Source organism: Colius striatus, chromosome 2 (assembly GCF_028858725.1).
Source record: "Colius striatus isolate bColStr4 chromosome 2, bColStr4.1.hap1, whole genome shotgun sequence".
Lineage (NCBI taxonomy): Eukaryota > Metazoa > Chordata > Aves > Coliiformes > Coliidae > Colius > Colius striatus.
In genome coordinates, this window is record NC_084760.1 from 46,117,799 (window position 1) to 46,137,351 (window position 19,553).

Sequence of the window (19,553 nt, forward strand, 5' to 3'; positions counted from 1 at the left end):
CTCCTCAAGCCCAACCCCTCCCCTCACCTTGCCAAGCCCACCACTGACCCATGTCCCTCAGCACCTCAGCTACACGGCTTTGCAATAGCTCCAGGGATGGGGACTCCACCAGCTCCCTGGGCAGCCTGGGACAGGGGCTGACAACCCTCTCAGGGAAAAAGTTCTTCCTCAGCTCCGATCTAAACCTCCCCTGGGGCAACTTGAGGCTGTTTCCTCTTGTCCTGTCATTCATTACTAGAGAGAAGAGACTGACCCCCATGTCACTACAACCTCCTGTCAGGGACTTGTAGAGTGAGATCTCAGGACCTCTGCAGGTCCCCCCTGAAACCAGCCATCCCTGCTCCTTCACCACCCCCGAGAGCAGCTCAGCAAATCCGCTTTCCTCATCTCCTCCTGGTCCATGGGGGGAATCCACACTTCTAGCCACTCCAGCTGCACCTTGGTTGCCCAGTGAGGTGAGAGGCAACCAAAGTATTTTCATTAGTCTTTGTGAGGACCAGCCCAGAGAATTTATTTAGTGCCTCCCTGATAAAAACATTTCCCACAGCAGTAGGACAAGCCAATACAGCAATGAATGTATCAGCAGTAGGGAAAGTCCTGCTGCTGCTGCCTGGTGAGATGTGCTGGGATCTCTGGTTAATGATGGGTTCTGCTAATGAATGATTTAGAGGCGATGCTTAATTTAATAGAAAAATAGAAGTGTTGACTGACTTGATCCTGCTTAGGTAGAGAGTATTTAATCCTTCCCTGGGTAAATTCAGCCCCTGGCTATTTTACTTCTCTGAGTGATGGCAGTTGTCTCACTGAAAAAAAAAAATTAACTAGTCTAGAGTATCCCTAACTCAAAACATCCACTGAACTGCCCCCTGCAACTGGTGACTCCAGGGATCCATGGGGCTTCTCCACCAAACAACACTGACACACGAGGCCCCTTCACAGAAACCCAGTGTGGCAAGGATTGGCAGGGCCCTGCAGAGCTCATCCAGCCCAAGCCCCTGCTCAAGCAGGTTCCCCTCCATCAGGGGACACAGGAACGTGCCCAGGCGGCTTTGGAAACCTCCCAAGGAGCCTCCACACCCTCCCTGGGCAGCCTGGGCCAGGGCTCCCTCACCTCAACAACAAACAACCTTCTCCTCCTGTGCCACTGGCACTTGCTGGGTTCCAGCTTGTGCCCGTTACCCCTTGTCCTGGCACTGGCCACCACACAACAAACACTGGCCCCATCCTCTCCACACCCACCCTTTAGGGATTTCTCAGTACTTCACTTCTCCAGGCTGAACAGCCCCAGGTCCCGCAGCCTTTCCTCCTCACTCAGATGTTCCAGTTCCCTCAGAATCATGGTAGCCCTGCACTGGCCTCTCTCCAGCAGTTCCCTGTCTCTCTTGAGCTGGGGAGCCCAGAACTGGACCCAGGACTCCAGATGAGGCCTCAGCGGAGCAGAGTGGAAGCAGAACCTCCCTCCACCTGCTGCTCACACTGTTTTCATGGCCCCCAGGATGCCACTGGCCTTCTTGCCCACGAGGGCACATTGCTGCTCGTGTTTATTTGCTGCCCACCAGCACTCCCAGGTCCCTCTGTGCAGAGCTGCTCCCTAGCAGGTCACCCCCAGCCTGTACCATTGACAGGGAGAGAAAAAAAATGGAGAACTTACACATTTTTCTTCTCCAAAGCAGAATGAAGCATCACCATCACTGGCTGTTGGCTCAAAATACAGACCTGCATTGCAGCTCCACACCCCTCAATGGCCTTTCCTCTTCTCTTCAAGAGATTATTGTAGATGACAAAACCGCATGTTCCACATAATTTTTCACCACCACCTCTGCTTTGACCTGGCAAAAAATCATATGTCAAAGCCTCCTGAGGCAAGTGCTGAGCTCAGGCACTCCCCTGCAGACCTGGCATGCCGGTCTCTTCCCAAAATGTGAGTCATACATGGAGCTGTCACTGGGAAATGTCTCCCTCAGGCAGTGCCAGGGAGAGCTCAGCATGATAGTGGGTTGGTGTGGCAAGGTTTTGGAAGTGGGGAGGCAGCAGGGGGAGCTTTTTTAGAAGTTGCTAGAAGGTTTCCCTTTGTCTGACAGAGCTGCTGCCTGTGGTGCAGCCCATGGTGAGGCAGCTGTGCCTCTGCAGCCATGGAGGCCACGGGGCAGCAGAGACCCACTAGAGCCTGGGGAGGACCCCACACTGCAGCGGGTGGGTGCCCGAGGGAGGCTGAGACCCCGTGGGAAGCCCACGCTGGAGCAAGTTCCTGGCAGGACCTGGGAACCCCTGGAGAGAGGAGCCCAGGCTGGAGCAGGTTTGCTGTCAGGACTTGTGACCCCGTGGGGGACCCACGCTGGAGCAGCTCGTTCCTGAGGGACTGTTTCCCTGTGGATGTGACCCACCTTTGTGAAGAACTGCAGCCTGTGGGAAGGACCCACGCTGGAGGAGTTCATGGGGGATTGTCTCCCGTGGGAGGGACCTCACAGTGTAGCAGTGGGAAGTGTGAGGAGGCCTCCCCCGAGAGGAAGCAGCAGTAGAGACCATCTGTGAGGGACTGACCATAACTCCCATTCCCCATCCCACTTAGCTGCTGCAGGGGAGGAGGGAGAGCCCTGGGAAGAAAGGAAGGGTGGGAGGAAGTATTTTAAAGTTTGTTTTTTATTTCTCATTACTCTTCTCTGTTCTAATTGGTAATAAATTAAACTTATAAACCTAAATTACACCATCAAACCCAAATGAATTTCCCCTGTTTTGCACATGATGGTAACTGCTGAGTGATCTCCCCGTCCTCATCTCCACCTGTGAGCCTTTCATTAGACTTTCTCTCCCCTGTCCAGCTGAGAAGGGGTGACAGAGCAGCTTTGATGGGCACTTGGACAGGGCCAACCTACCACAAGCACCTTAGGGTTGAGGAAGGACTGCAGCAGCAACATCCTCTGCCCCAGGAACTGGATGAAAACCCACCTCCCACCAGGGCACATCAGTGTGAGCAGCTCCAGCCACAGCCCCACACCACTGCGGAGCTCTGCGCCTCCAAACCGCCCCTCAGCCACCACTCACACCTTTCCCTGCCCCACGGCTGGGTGATTTAAGCCCAACACTTCTGCTGTCTCCAGGGGATTCATGTGAGACCTGAGCATCCCCCACACTCCCCCTCAGCTCCCCAAGCACCAGGGGGGAAGCATCCATTCATGAACGAGGAGTTTCTTTTCTCCATAACACACATCATTTCACAAACCTCCCCTCCCTGTGCCAGCTCTTTGATACAATCCTCTTCTTCTGCTCAGCTGTATTATTAAAGAGCTTCACACAGCTCTTGAAACGAGAACACCCTGGATTCAGGCATTTGTCCATCCGTGTTATTCTGCTCCTTTCCCAGCTCCAGCCGTCACATTTACCTTTTAGATGACTTCTGATCAGCGAACTCATCTTCAGAGAGCTCCAGGCCACTCCCCGCAGCCCCTTTCCCTTGGAAGCACTCACTTAAATTAGAGGTTGTCATTGCAGGTGTTCATTTACCAATTCACAAGGTATTAGAGTAAGAGTTACTAACTCATGGTACCTTAAAAAACACAAATGTGAGCTGTGATTCCGCAGAGATGCTCCACATCACCACACTTTTTCAAACATTAGTAAAACAAAAACCCCACAGCGTTTTACTAAAGTACAAGAGATTGGAGCATATGTAGACTGGCTAAAAATATCTAGCAGCTGTGAGGAGGCTCACCCAGCATGGCAAAAGGAGGAAGAAAAGGAGTAAAGAGCCATTCTTGCACCCCACAACTCTCTCCTGTTTTGCGAGGGCGTGCAAATCTACAGGTAGTGAGGAAAAGTGGGCACAGTCTCAACTAAAAGCAGCTCTGGGTGATCAGTAACATGACCACTGGTGCAGCTGAGGAAAGGTGGAAGGAAGCAGACAAGGGAGCAGCAGTGGTGTGGGATAAGGAACAGAGGGATAGAGACATCACAGAAGGAGCAGAAGAGAATTTCTAACCAAAAGTCACAAAGGAAAAGCCATCGCAGCCCCGAAGCCATGACTGCCCAGAACTCCAAGAGGGCAAACGAAGCTTTTAAGAATTGATCCCAGCCCTGTTTCCAACTCCTTTCATCACCACACAGTCTGCACAGAGGTGTCAAGAGCCAAACGAGCTTCAAAGCCACCATGACCATTGCTGCTGTGCACATGCCTGACGCACTGGCACTGCTGCAATAGTTTAAATGGATGACTTCAAGACATTTGTTTTTATACTGTCCCACAACAGCTGCTCTGGTCAGGCAGTGCATTCATTGGCTCTTACAGGGACACAGAGCAATGAGTGATCCTTTCTGCAGGACAATTGTGTTTGACAGCCTGGGAGAGCAAGGGGAGAAAATGTTACACTTGCCCTGGGGAGCCTCTGAATGAAGTTACAACAGGAAGAAAGAGCCTCTCCCTGAATTTAGCTTAAAATAAGAATCTCACATAGCACAGTCACAGTCTTAGAGGACAGGGGAAGAAATAGATTCCCAAATGGTGGGGGGTGGCAGGGCCCGGCAGAGCTCATCCAGCCCAAGCCCCTGCTCAAGCAGGTTCCCCTCCATCAGGGGGCACAGGAACATGTCCAGGTGGGTTTGGAAACCTCCTGAGAAGGAGCCTCCACACCCTCCCTGGGCAGCCTGGGTCAGGGCTCCCTCACCTCAGCACCAAACAAGTTTCTCCTCCTGTGCCACTGGCACTTGCTGGGTTCCAGCTTGTGCCTGTTACCCCCTGTCCTGGCACTGGCCACCACACAACAAACACTGGCCCCATCCTCTAAAGGGTGAGCCCTTTAGGGATTTCTCAGCACTGATGAGGTCACCCTCAGCCTTCTCTTCTCCAGGCTGAACAGCCCCAGGTCCTGCAGCCCTTCCTCCTCACTGAGATGTTCCAGTCCCCTCAGCACCTTGGTAGCCCTGCACTGGCCTCTCTCCAGCAGTTCCCCATCTCTCTGGAACTGGGGAGCCCAGAACTGGACATAGGTAAGGTAATGGAAATATATGAACTGGGTGGCATAGAGGGCCTCACCATGACATCTTTCTTCCATCAGTTTCCTCTTCTCCCATCAAAGGAAGCTGTCCCTGGAGGACACTCCCCACAATAGCATTGAAACCTGTGCCAGGAGCTCCCAGCTCCATAAGCAAAGTGAAGATCAGCAGGAGCTGACTGACATATTCTGGTATTTTTCAAACAGGGCACAAATGAGACTCCCCATTTACCTGCCGAGCTTCCAGCTCAGCCCCTTCCCTTCCCCTCGTGCAAACAGCTGGTGCAAGCAGCTCACCCAGCAGGAAGCACGATTCCCTCAGCTCCTTTAAGTGTTAGTGACGCAGACGTTCTAATCAAGAGTTGGCATCTTTAACATTCTTTGTATTTATTTTAAGAAAGCATTTTAGTTAATCTAAGCAAGAATATTCAAAAAGACACTGTGAAGAAAATACATCTTTCCTTGTTTCTGCTCAGGAGCTTTTCAGAGCAGAGACCGCTTTGTCAGCTCATTCAGCAAACATCACTCTGTGACGTGGTCCAAGCGAACTACACACACAAAACAGTTCCAATGACACCTCCTTAAAGACAACTTCCTCGCCAAGGAGACGGGGTGGGGAAGGCAGATTCAACATGTCACAAGGCAAAGAAACCCATCCCCAAGCGGAGATGTCCACAGCATGGACCGAGGGCGCTTTAAAAACAGCAAGTTCAGACACTCCTCTGCAACGGGGCCGAGTGTGGCCACACGGCAGAGGTCACCTCAGCTGAGGTCCCAACTGTGCTACTCACTACATGAAAACACTGCAAAGATAAAAATAACCAAGGTTTGCATAAAAATATTCTTTTTTGTAGTTCTGAAAATTACTGTACAAATAAATAAAAGGTATTGTCTGTTAAATATAACCGTTCAGGGAGAACTGGAAGCTGCGACGCTCTCCTGGTGGACCCGCTGATCCAAAGGAAGGGGGAGTTGGTTCCAGTCTCTGAGGCCTCTGGATCACAGCAGGGCACCTGCAAGGGAAACGTGCCAGAGGTGCAAAATAAAATACTTCTTGGCCCAAAACAAAGGTCTCCTGGCCCACTGCTCTGCCTCAGGAACATCAAAGAATCTCCAAATGGTGGGAGGGGTTGGCAGAGCTCATCCACTCCAAGCCCCTGCTCAAGCAGGGTCCCCTCCATCAGGGGGCACAGGAACCTGTCCAGGTGGGTTTGGAACCTCCCGAGAAGGAGCCTCCACACCCTCCCTGGGCAGCCTGGGCCAGGGCTCCCTCACCTCAACACCAAACAAGTTTCTCCTCCTGTGCCGTTACCCCTTGTTCTGCCACTGGCCACCACACAACAAACACTGGCTCCATCCTCTCCATACTTGTCCTTAAGGTGCCTTTAAGTGTTGATGAGATCCCTCCTCAGTCTTCACTTCTCTAAACAGCCACAGGTCTCACAGTCTTTCTTCTTAAGGAAGATGTTCCGGTCCCCTCAGCATCTTGGTAGCCCTGCACTGGCCTCTCTCCAGCAGTTCCCTGTCTCTCTTGAGCTGAGGAGCCCAGAACTGGACACAGAACTCCAGATGAGGCCTCATCAGGGCAGAGGAGAGGGGAAGCAGGAGGAGAACCTCCCTTGACCTGCTGCCTACACTATCTTCGTGCCCCCCCAGGATGCCATTGGCCATCTTGCCCACGAGGGCACATTGCTGCTCATGTTTATTTGCTGCCCACCAGCACTCCCAGGTCTCTCTCTGCAGAGCTGCTCTCCAGCAGGTCACCCCCAGCCTGTCCTGGTGAAGGGGCTTGTTCCTCCCCACATGCAGAACTCTGCACTTGTCCTTGCTGAACCTCAGAAGGTTCCTCTCTGCCCCACTCTCAGCCTGTCCAGGTCTGGCTGAATGGCAGCACAGCCTCTGGTGAATCAGCCAGTCCTCCCAGTTTGGTGCCATCAGGGAACATGCTGAAGGTCCCTCTGTCCCTTCATTCATTGGTTATTGATGAAGATGTTGAACAAGACTGGCCCCAGAACCGACCCCTGTGGAACTCCACTGGCCACAGGCCTCCAACTCAACTCATGATCTACATGCTTAGGGAGGAGCATGGGGCAGGCGCTGGCAGGTGTCTGTCAGCAAAACCTCAATTCTAAGCAACATTTAACATGGGGATTTCCTAAATCACAGGTTAAATCCTTTGCCTTGCTTTTAAATTGGTGAAAGAAACTCCATTTAGATGTTTTTCATGTTGTTCCAAGGGAGATGTAGGGTTTGGCTAACCCCCCCTGATGACAAGGCATTATGGAAAATCAAGTCTCTCCTATTGGATTTGAAGTTGCTATTGGAGAATCTCTCCCCAAAGCCTCCAGATTCAGCATTGCTGGCACTCCTTCCCCACTGCTGCACTGCTCCTGGCTGTAGATTGAAGAAGTTAGAGATGAGGCTGAGAGGAGACATGATCACTCTCTATAACTCCCTGACAGGAGGTTGTAGCGAGATGAGGGTCAGTCTCTCTTCTTCCCAGGAATGAATGACAGGACAAGAGGAAACAGGCTCAAGTTGTGCTAGGAGAGGTTTAGATTGGAGCTGAGGAAGAACTTTTTCCCTGGAAGGGTTGTCAGCCCGTGTCCCAGGCTGCCCAGGGAGCTGGTGGAGTTCCCATCCCTGGAGCTATTGCAGAGCCGTGTAGCTGAGGTGCTGAGGGACATGGGTCAGTGGTGGGCTTGGCAGGGTGAGGGGAGGGGGTGGACTCTTCAAGGTCTTTTGCAATCAAAGCAATTCTATGACTCTGACTCCATGCCACAAGTGCTGCAGGGATGCAGCTGCGATCCCACCCAACAGAAAAGACAAATAAATCAAAGGGATTGAGGCAGATGGTTTGCAGGGACACATCTCAGGATTTTTCTTCTGAACCTAAAGGCTGCAAAAACCTATTTACCGTGATGGTTTAATAATGAAAAGTAGTAGGATTGCCACTGTGTGGTAAGAGCCCTTTTTTCCCCCCTCTTTATCCTTGGTTATTCCTCCATAGCAAGTGACTCACGCCAGGCTGGCCTGCCAATGCGTGCACTGCTGTTACTGCAGTACACCTGGTTCAGGAGGGTCCCCAGAACTGCAGCTCTTGACTAATCGGGTCATTTTCAGCAATAAAACTGATTTTTTTCATTTTAGATGAAAAGTTGTGTTGGTCTTATCAGTGAAGCGTTTGATGAGGTACCACCCCTGAAGGAATTAAGACAGGAGAAGACTGGGATTAGTCAAAAGGAAGATGTAAAACAGTTAACTCATCCCAAGGGAAAACTGAAAGGGGTAATTTGGAAACAAAGAGGCTGGAGTAGAATTTTATCAAGATTGGCACCAGCAACAGACTTGTTTAATTACTCATCTCCCTCAGAGCCTTGGCACAAGGAGCAGAGTGCCAGCAACAGAAAGCTGGAGGCATTACAGGGGTAAAAAAGGATGAGGAGACGTTCAAGGCCCTTCACTGTTTCTTGTGACTGACAGGGAATGAAACTGGGGAACAGAACACACAAGGTGATGCGTCTGTGAGCAACAGGAACTGCTGTGATCCAGGAGGCAGTTGATTTGGAGCAACTCAAAAAGGGCTTTAGGATACAGAGTAATGATGAGAGGACTAAGGGACACAGATATGAGAGACATATGATCCTGGAGTACATAAGGAGGAATATTTCCAGAGCAGACAGTAAATGTCAGTGCTCTACAAAGACCTGAAGAGACTCATCTAGAAATGGTTTGTACATCGAGTCAATGTTGATGGAACCAACTGAGCGACCTCAGGCAGGAAAAAACTCTCAGGGTACAACTGTCCTCTGTAAAAGAGCTAAGAAAGGGCAAACAGCTGGGAAGGAGAAGAATGTCTTAAGTAAGCATCTTAAAGTAAAGGGGAAGTAAAGGACAAGTCTGTCACAAGATCAGCATTAAACTGATCAGAAATGCCTTGCGTTGCAAAGGACAGCGTCCTTAGCTCTGAGGACAGACAGATGATCTGCCTTAGCGACAGCACCAGACACAAACACTTTCATTTCTAGGATGCATTTACCAAACAAACTCTAGGAGATGAAGCCCACAATAGCAGAAGACAGGACTGAAACATCCTGGAAGCTCCCTTTGGTGTTTTCTGCTGAAGGACAGGGAGCCTGACAGACCTTGAATATTGTATTGGACCTTCAAACTGCCATTGGGGCAGATACCAGAGAGGCCACTGACAACTCACAAGGATCATTGGTTTTTGTTCAGAGGGGATCCATAAAAACAACAGCCTCACTGCAGGACTCAGCAAGACCGCCAGACTTCCAGCCCAGCCTTTGCCAAGCCATTCCTCAAGGCCTTTACATGTTGAACAGGTCAGGACAGGAAGCTCCTCTCTCATCTGATGCACCCAGCTCTGATACCCTCCGAGCACTAACAGCACTTTAATTAAAGTCAAAAATAATCTGTCTTTAATCTGACAGTTACTATCATGCCTGAATACTGCTTTTAAGGTGCACTCCTGAAAATATACAGTGCCTTTGCCACTTCAGCTTGAATTTAGCTGGCAAATACATTGTCAAAGCAACAAACAAGCAGGGGTAAATCATAGAATGGTAGGGGTTGGAAGGGACCTTTAGAGATCATCTAGTCCAACCCCCTGGCAGAAATTGTGGAAATAGAGAAGGTTTAGGGCAAAGGAGAGGCAATTCCCCAAACAAACCCCATCATGGAAGAAAAAGTTTCTTTCTTAGACATACTTTGACCAAATTCCACTTCCCAAATGTTTATGGAAGGCTTCTTCTTCTTCTAATTTGACTGCACCTCTCTATCGCTGTATTTTTGGAACTGCTAGAGGTCACATTTGATTTCAGAGGGCTTTGGCCTGGAGGTCAGTTACAGAAAAATCCCCTGTAAGCTCTGCCAGGCTCTGCCCTGTTTTGTCTGGGGCACTCACCTGAATGTCCTTCCTCTCTATGAGACGGAGCGTTGACGCTTTTTGCCGTAGGAGATTTGCCTGATCCGAACTTCTAGCTGGAAGGCATCCAGTCTTTCCTTGGGGTTAAAAGCCAGCATGTCATGCAGGAGCTTGCAGAGATCATCTGGCATGGCCTTCTTGTTCTTCAGGGGAATTTGGAGTTTCATGTTGGGATTCTCCAGCAAGGCTTCTCCAAGGGGAATAAGGTCCTTGCCTTGGCAGATGTAAGTTCCTGAACAGAGAGGAGAAGGAGTCAAGTTAGACTGTTGAAAGTCTGTGCCACAGGCTGTCATGGGCAGTAGAGAGAGGCAAGCTGAAAAACAAAACATCTGTAAGGTTACCAGAAAGATCACTTATTAAGAAGTGAGAGCCAAGTCAAATATGGGGAGAGGTTGTTATCAGCAGGGTTTTACCTCCAAATGATCATCGAGGTATTGCACAAGGCCGTGTGTGCAACCACACATGGAATGGAGGGAGAGGCTTAGGCACAGGGGGCTCAGCAAGTGGTTACATGGACCATCTGCAGAGAAAAGGGGCAACTGATGTGAATGTCCTCCATTTAACTCCCTTTCCCCTACCTGGCAGGCTGGAAACCTCTAGGAGAGAGACCTCATTAACACTTTTAAGTACCTAAAGGGAGGGTGTGGAGAGGATGGGGCCAGTGTTTGTTGTGTGGTGGCCAGTGCCAGGACAAGGGGTAATGGGCACAAGCTGGAACCCAGCAAGTGCCACTGGCACAGGAGGAGAAACTTGTTTGGTGTGGAGGTGAGGGAGCCCTGGCCCAGGCTGCCCAGAGAGGGTGTGGAGGCTCCTTCTCAGGAGGTTTCCAAAGCCCCCTGGGCATGTTCCTGTGCCCCCTGATGGAGGGGCACCTGCTTGAGCAGGGGCTTGGGCTGGATGAGCTCTGCAAGGCCCTGCCAACCATTTGGGGATTCTGTGACTCTATGCTTGAGTGACTTGAAAGAGTTAAACCCAAAACTGATTTGCTCAGTTAGTCAAACAATTTTCAATCCACACGACAGCACATGCCATTTACTGTTTAGCCAACTTCTACTCAGCAAGATTAAGGGAGGGAAATGTAAATTTGCTCCTGGTAATCTAAATAATTTCACCGGTTATTGAAAATGATTAACTGCCTTCCAAAAGGGTAAAACCAGCTTTGCTCACTCAAGCTGTTCTGCTCCTGCACCAAGCAAAGAATCCATGTTTCAAAGGCAGCAGCCTGTCTGTGCCTGGAAAAGGTTGGCCTTGCAAACTCCTTATCTCAAGTTGGCTGGTGGCTATTTTAATGAAATCTGTTCAAGCTTTGGTCTCAGCTGCAGCCATTTGCTTGTTTTCTGTAGGCAGCAACTACAACATTTCTCAATGTTTGGCATTTAAAAGCAAAAAAAGGTAGTAAGTAATAGAATTAGAACCAAGCCTGCTTGGAAGACAAGAGGAAAAAAAAGATAATTAAAGAGGTAGCACAATAAAAGTTCTTCCATCGAAATTACTTTGAAGGATTTTAGCATTTAAAAGACAGGCAGACAGGTAAACCACGAGCTCTGAGCCTGGGTAGATGTCTTCAATTCTTATGCTAATGTGCCTGACTGGCATTCTCTCCTCTGGAGATGGATTTTCCACTGCAATATACTTCTCTGAAATCATTTAGTACAAAGGATTTCAAGCGTGTGTGTAGGGGGAGGTTTAGAGGAAGGAGGAGGAGGGGGAGGGAGGGAGAGAGCAGACCATGCAGTCATCCCCCACAGGTTTTGCATCACTAAACTGGAAGGAAACTCAGCCAGACAGCAGTGAAGCTTATCTCAGCAGCCTTTTGCCAGTTCCATTTTGGGCTCCTTGGCACGTTCCTGTGGGCACTCCAAGCGATCCCATCCCTTGGTTGGGCCAAGGCAAGGACAGAAGAGAACCCCGGAGCCCAACTCCACAAAGGCTTTGGTCTCAAGAGCACTAAAAGCATTTCTGAGCAAATGGAAGGACAGAGATAATAAATCCTCCACCAAGAGTCTCACTGCAAGGCAGATGCCTCACCAACAGTTATGGGAGGTTTTTTTGCTCTGACAATTTTTAGCAAGAACAAGGGGCAGATCTGGTTTTGAGGAGTGTTCCTTAGGGTAAGGAAGGCCTGAGACCAGCTGTCTTCCCCACGACCTTTAAATCCCCCAGAACATCTTTGAAAAATCTGGCCGAAAGAGTGAACTTCCAAACAAAATGATGATTTGGCAATATAAAAAGCATCCCCTCTGCCTTAGTGACAGGTCTTCAAGACAAAGAGACTGCATGAGAAGTAGCACATGCTGAAGAAAAAGAGATTTCTTTGCAGTTCTCTTAAAAACAAAAACCTAACCCCTTCAAAAAAAATACCCCAACTTTGGGGCCTACAAATTCCTAGAAAAAGCCACAAGCAAAGCATATATGCCACAGCATTTGTAACAGGGCTTGGGAGAACATCCCTCCAAGGATCCCTACAGATCCAGGATGCCCATGACAGCAGGACAGTACTGCTCTGGTCCTCACCAAGCAATTCCTTCTCTGTGTCCCCATCTCGGAAGGTGATTCTCTCCACCATGGCCCAGAAAATGATGCCGAGGGCAAATATATCGGCCTTGGCCGTGTAGTGACCTTCCCACACTTCCGGAGCCATGTAGAAGTTGGACCCACATGCAGAGGAGAAGCGATGCTGGTTCACGTTCCCTTTCCCCTGGCAAACCTTGCTGAGGCCAAAATCTGCCACCTGCAATTAAGAAGCAAAGAGAAATGGTTAGTTCAGAGACACTGAGTTTATAAGCACGTTCCCAAACAGCAGCTGGGTGTGTTCCCCTCACAGCAACACCGACACTCACCGGCTGGCAACTCTGGTGAAACGACGAGAAGATTTTCCCCTGACAGCCACACAATCCCCAACATCCTTTGCTGCTGTTTGTTCCCCTTCCAAAGACGGGCAAAACAGGTACCTGAGCGTTCTCTTTCTGTGATGTTCATTCCGATGACATTTAATGGGGCATAAACATACCTCGATCAACACCTCTTGCGAGAGAGGAGTGGCTCTCACCGCTCACAGCGAGCGCACTGCGGCACTTGTGCTGCTGTTATTATCCCCAGTGATGAAGATGACAACGATTTAAGCATCCTCTGATAGCTCTACAGGTCCAAGTACAAATACCACTATTGATCTGAACGGTCATGAATTATCTGCATGCGCTGACCTATTTTTTTTCGTGTCTAACTATGGGAACTCTGCAGACTGAAAGTGCAGGGGCTTTTCACAGAATCCCCAAATGGTGGGGGTTGACAGGGCCCTGCAGAGCCCATCCAGCACAAGCCCCTGCTCAAGCAGCTTCCCCTCTATCAGGGGGCACAGGAACGTGTCCAGGTGAGTTTGGAAACCTCCCGAGAATGAGCCTCCACACCCTCCCTGGGCAGCCTGGGCCAGGGCTCCTTCACCTCAACACCAAACAAGTTTCTCCTCCTGTGCCAGTGGCACTTGCTGGGTTCCAGCTTGTGCCTGTTACCCCTTGTCCTGGCACTGGCCACTACAGAAAAAAGATTTGCTCCCTCCTCTTGACACCTGCTCTTTTTATTTATGATGACAAGATCCTCCCTCAGCCTTCTCTTCTCCAGGCTGAACAGCCCCAGGTCCCACAGCCTTTCCTCTTCATATGTCCCAGTCCTCTCAGCATCTTGGTAGCCAAGATGGTTTTCCAGCTCTCTGAAAAGCAGCTGTATAGAGCCCTTTGGCCTGGTGCACTAAGAAAAGCAGCAGAGAGCCTTAATCTCAATCAGGGCTTCAACATTGAAGCACAAAGATGTTCCTCACCTGCCTCAAATGTCAATATATGCTTGAGGCAGCAATATTGGAAGTGGTATCTGTTGTAACAGGGAAGTTTGTTCTTAAATTTAAGGGCACAGGAAATACTACTTCATCTTTGATGGATGGTGATCTCTGTCTGATGTGTAGAAGTTCAATACTGCTCAACAGGATAAGTCAATGAACCACATTACTGAAACACACCATAATGACCTGCGCTTCCTTCCAAGACATCTAAAAACAAGCCCTTAACTGCTAGCAGATGTTCTGAGAGCACTTACTGCAAACATCACAAAACTGTCCAAGGGCAATGGGATGAGGCTTAACAAGGCAAAGGGCCGGCTCCTGCCCTTGTGCCACAGCAACCCCAGGCAACGCTCCAGGCTGGGGCAGAGGGGCTGGAAAGCTGCCCGCAGGGAAAGGGCCTGGGGGGGTTGGTGCCAGCAGCTGAAGATGAGGCAGCAGCGTGCCCAGGTGGGCAAGAAGGCCAGTGGCACCTGGCTTGTATCAGCAGTGGTGTGGCAGCAGGCCCAGGGCAGTGGCCGTCCCCTGTGCTGGGCCCTGGTGAGGCCGCAGCTCGAGTGCTGTGTTCAGTGTTGGGCCCCTCACTGCCAGAGGGACACTGAGGGGCCGCAGCGTGTCCAGAGCCGGGCAGCGGAGCTGGGGAAGGGGCTGGAGCACAAGTGTGCTGGGGAGGGGCTGAGGGCCCTGGCGGTGTTCAGCCTGGACAACAGGAGCCTGAGGGGAGACTTCATCACTGTCTGCAACCCCCTGACAGGAAGGTGTGGTGAGGTGGGGGTTGGTCTCCCCACTAGTGAATGATAGGACAATAAGAAGCAGCCTTGAGTTGCCTCAGGGGAGGTTTAGGTTGGAGCTGAGGAAGGGCTTTTTCCCTGAAAGGGTTGTCAGCCCCTGTCCCAGGCTGCCCAGGGAGCTGGTGGAGTCCCCATTCCTGGAGCTATTGCAGAGCTGTGTAGCTGAGGTGCTGAGGGACACAGGTTAATGGTGGGCTTGGCACTGTGAGGGGAGGGGTTGGACTCAAGGATCTTCAAGGTCTTTTCCAACCAGAACGATTCCGTGATTCTAAGACTTAGCAAAAGCCAAAGCACTTGGTTCGTAAGGATGTTGCTCCCATACTCATTGCAGCAGAGTTACATTCCCTTACCTTTACTATGGGACTTCCTCGTTGATGAGAAATCAAAATGTTGTCAGATTTGAGGTCTCTGTGCACGATCTGGTTTCTGTGCAGGAAAGCCACGGCGCTGCTGAGCTGCCGCATGAAGCTGTTGTTCAGCTGAGCGTCGGGGCTGCGGGACAGCAGGTACTCATTCATGTTACCCCCGTCACAGAACTCCATCACAAACCAGAGGTAGCAGGCTGCTTTGGGATCCATGCACCTCCGCCCCTTCAGGCAGGTCTCGATGAGCAGCAAGTGGCTGTCTGACTTCCTGTAGCGATGGCTAATGGGCTGGAAGACTCGGCCATTCTGCAGGATGCACTCCTCCAACTGGATCACGTTCTCGTGCTGCCTCTGGATGCTCTGCAAGGCCCAGAACTCTTGCAGGGCCAGCTCCACGTTTTCAGGCACGTTGCAATGCATCCTTTTCACAGCCACTTTGCCGCCGGTTTGGTTAACGATGGCCTCGTAAACCACCCCGTAGCTCCCTCGGCCCACTTCTCTGACGATGCTGTACTTGGCTTCCTTGGCTTCCGTAGCCATCTCCCGCTCCAAGGCCGGCAAACAGCGGATCAGAGGGAAACACGTGAACTCATGGCAAGCAGTCACCCCTCTGCAGTGAAACACTGGAAGAGAAAAGGGGAGAAGCAGTTTAAACCTGCCCCAAACAAAGCCATTTACCGGCGATCGATTGCAAGTGCTTCAGACGGGTCTCAGTTTTAGCGGTACGTGCAGCAGCGTGGGATGCAGCTGCATGGGGCCTGGCAGCTAAAACAGGGGGGTTAAGAGAAAGCCAATATCCATGGTAACCCTGAGACATTATCAAGCGCGCTCCTGAGCGCACAGTGGGGTCCCAGCGCCTGGGAAGCGGCATCGATTCGTCCCCAGTGGATGGAGGTTGGGGAGAAAGAAAAAGAACTCTGGAGGCACGTTTCCTCCTCAGGGCAGGAAAGGGAAGATGAGACCTCCTGGGTAAGAGCTGAACTTACTTGCACCAAGAATTGACTTTTAAAAGAAATAAAGTTAGCCAGAAGTGCCAAGCTGGCACTAAATCTTTCACTCTGGCTTTCCCTCCACCACTGGCACTTCCACTACCAGTTTTCCACCCTGATACTCATCCCCAAATTCTCCTCCCCTCCCAAAGCCCCAGTCCAGCTTCCCCAGCCCAATGCCCCATCTTCCAGCCCACACCAGCTTCATCCCTCCTCCAGCTCTGCTCCTATCCCAAATATTTCATCTTTCCACCCAGGCCCCTCCCACCCTATTCACCACCCTCCAGCCCCATAACTCCTCTCCAAAGCAGCCCCCCACCACAGTCCAAACCCCAACCTTTCCCCAAACCCTATCCCAGCCTTTCCCCATGGCATAACAACAGCCCCACTCCTTCCCCATCTCCACTCAGTCCAGCCCCCTGCCTCACCTCAGTCCCCTTCCCTACCCCACTCCTCCCCTGCCTTGCTTCTATCAGCCCCTCAGGCCCAGCTCTTCTCAGCATCTTACTTCAGCCCCCTTCCCCATCCCCTCCCCAAGCCCCTGCCCACTTCAGACCCTTTCCCCCCAGCTCTAGCTCCTTCCCCACCTCAGCCTCTTTGCCCAACCCTCCCCCACCTTCACCAACCCCAGCTTTTCTTCACTTCTTGTCTGTGACCCCTTCCCCACCCTGGGCCCCTTTGCCCACCTCCCCCACTCCTGTCCCTTTTCTAACCCTTGCCCTTTCTCCCTTGCCCATCCCCTCCACCCTTTCAAGCCCAACTCTTCCTGGCATCTTAACTAAGAACACCTCGAGCCCCTGCTCGACCTCAGACCCCTTTCCATGCCCCCCAGCCTCATCTCCTTCACCCTCTCAGCCCCTTTCCCCACCCCCTGCTCCCTTCTACCGTCTGCTCAGGCCCAGCTCTTCCTGCTTCTTGCCTAAGACTCTTTCCCTTCCCCACCTCAAAACCCTTCCCAGGCTCCTAGTCCCTGCCCCCTTCCCCAGCCCCTCAGGCCCACCTCTTCCCAACATCTTAACTCTGGCTACTTTCACCCCTTTCCTCACCCCCAGCTCCTTCTCCTTTTCAGCTTCCTCTTCCACTCCAGCCCCTTTCCTCACTCTCAGCTCTCTCCACACCTCCATCATCCCCTCAGGCTCACATTTTCTCAGCATGTTAACTGAGACCCTCCCTGGCCACTCCAGTCCCTCCCTGGTCACCCCAATCCCTTTCTCACCCACAGCCCCTTCCCTCAACCCCTGCTATTTCCTACCATCTCCTCAGGCCCAGCTCTTTCTGTTTCTTGTTTAAGATTCCTTCCCTCCCCCACCTCCTCAGCCTCTGTCCGCTTCTCCAACCCCCTCCCTTTGCCCAACCACTTCCCTAGCGCCTACCCCCTTCCCAACCACCTCCTCAGATTCCAGCTCTTCCCAGCATCATAAGATCCCTTCCCCACCTCAGGCCCCTGCCTGACCTCCAACACCTTTCCCCACCCCGTCAGCCCCTTCCCTCACTCTCAGCGCTCTCTTCACGTCCCTCACTCCCTCAGACCCACCTCAGCAGCTTAACTAACACACTCTGGCCATCTCAGCCCCCGCCCCCACATTCAGCCTCGTCCCCGCCTCCATCATCCCCTCAGACCCGCTCCTTCCCAGCGTCTTAACTGAGACCCCTTGACCGTCCCAGGGCCCTGTCCCACCTCACACCCTCCCCCCACCCCTCTTCCCCCGCTCAGCCCCTTCCCCCACCTTCAGCTGTCTCCCTGCCCCTACCGTCCCCCCGGGCCCACTCGAGCCCAGCCCCTGCGCCCCGCTCCCGCCCGCGCTCGCCTCAGCCCTTCCCCCTCCCCGCTCACCGCCGGCGCCGCTCGCTCTCGGCCGCAACGCCGCCACCGGAATTCCCGCCACGGCCTCGCGGCCCTGCCCGCCGGCCGCACGCCGGCCAACCAGAAGGAAGGAGGCGCGGAAGAGCCAATCACAGAGCAGCGGTGGGGAGGGGGAGGGCGCCGTCGGACCAACCGGCGAACGCCTCGGCTTCACCGGCTCCAACAGCCCCAGCGGGGAAGTTGTGCGCCTGCGCGATGGTGGCGGCGAGGGAGAACTACAAGTCCCGGCAGCCTCTGCGGTGTAACGTCGGGTCTAACGTCCCGCAGCCGCGGCGTGTGCTGGGGCTGTGTGCTGGGAGTGTGTCGTGGCTGTGTCAGGTTAGGCTGGGGCTGCCCGGCCCCCGCCTCAGCTGAGCTGCCGAGAGAAATAGCTCACGGGTGGGGATAAGCACAGGGACATCGCTCAGCATTACCAGCACGGGCAAAACAGACTCAGCTTGGGGAGAATTGGGTTAGTTTATTAATGAACAATCAAAACAGGGCAGGGAAATGAGACATTAAACCTGTATCTTAACACACCTCCCCCCACCCCTCCTCTCCCGGGTCTCTCCGTCCCCCGCAGCAGCAGCACAGGGGGGTGGGGAATGGGGGTTACGGTCAGCCCATCACAGATGGTCTCTGCTGCTGCTTCCTCTCAGGGGAAGGCCTCCTCACACTTCCCACTGCTACACTGTGGGGTCCCTCCCACGGGAGATAGTTCTCCATCAACTTCTCCACGTGGGTCCTTCCCACAGGCTGCAGTTCCTCACAAACTGCCCCAGCGTGGGTCTCATCCACAGGGAAACAGTCCCTCAGGAACGAGCTGCTCCAGCGTGGGTCCCCCACAGGGTCACAAGTCCTGACAGCAAACCTGCTCCAGCCTGGGCTCCTCTCTCCAGGGGTTCCCAGGTCCTGCCAGGAACTTGCTCCAGCGTGGGCTTCCCACGGGGTCTCAGCCTCCCTCGGGCACCCACCCGCTGCAGCGTGAGGTCCTCCCCGGGCTCAGGTGGGTCTCTGCTGCCCCGTGGCCTCCATGGCTGCAGGGACACAGCTGCCTCACCATGGGCTGCACCACAGCTCACAGGGGAATCTCTGCTCTGGCGCCCAGGCACCTCCTCTCCCTCCTTCTCCACTGACCTTGGTGTCTGTGGAGCTGTTGTTCTCACATTCTCACTCCCTCCTGCTGCTGCAGTTTTGCCTCTGTGCAGCAGCTTCTTCCCCTTCTCCAACCTGTCAATCCCCGAGGTGTGACCTCTGTCGCTGATGGGCTTGGCCTGGGCAGTGGCTGAACACTGATTTGGTCATGATGATTTAAAAAAAAAAATCATTAAATACAAGTTTTTGGAAACTTTTTTGGCAGACACCAGAGGCTACCAGCCTGCCTGGGTTCTACTCCCAAATCAGTGTTGTGATGCAGCCTCCCAAGACACAGTGGCATCAAACACCTCGAAAGGAGATGCAGAGAGATGTGCCCTCATCCCAAACCCCAAGGGGATTTGCCCTTGTTCTCAACCTCAGCTCAGGCTTTGGAATGTATGGAGAAGGAGGAGGAGGACAGGATTTCATCATGGGCATGTGCAAGATGAGGCATGGGGGTTTCCTCACCTCACCTGCAGAAATTAATAAAACAAACCTGTTTTTAATGACCTGCTTTCACCTGAAAATTGAGACGTTTGCTTATACTTTATACAGAGCGACTGGATTTGGTCTGGCTGGCAGGAGAAAATATCTCGGTGGGGACATTTCAAATCATCCCATGCTTTCTTCCTGTTCCTCTTTAACCCTTCCTGGCTATGTTGCCAAATG

The 19,553-nt window shown here is 52.3% G+C and overlaps 1 protein-coding gene across 1 annotated transcript; it reads right to left on the reverse strand.

Annotated features, from left to right (window-relative positions):
- Positions 1-5,356: 5,356 nt before the first annotated feature.
- LOC104561147 (serine/threonine-protein kinase PDIK1L-like) lies at positions 5,357-17,796 on the reverse strand. Its single transcript, XM_061990361.1, has 5 exons — positions 17,739-17,796; positions 14,901-15,538; positions 12,445-12,661; positions 9,910-10,162; positions 5,357-5,998 (listed from the first exon to the last, which is right to left on the reverse strand). Exons 2-4 carry the CDS (start codon positions 15,453-15,455, stop codon positions 9,927-9,929), a joined length of 1,008 nt encoding a protein of 335 aa, XP_061846345.1. The 5' UTR covers positions 15,456-15,538; positions 17,739-17,796; the 3' UTR covers positions 5,357-5,998; positions 9,910-9,926.
- Positions 17,797-19,553: the final 1,757 nt, after the last annotated feature.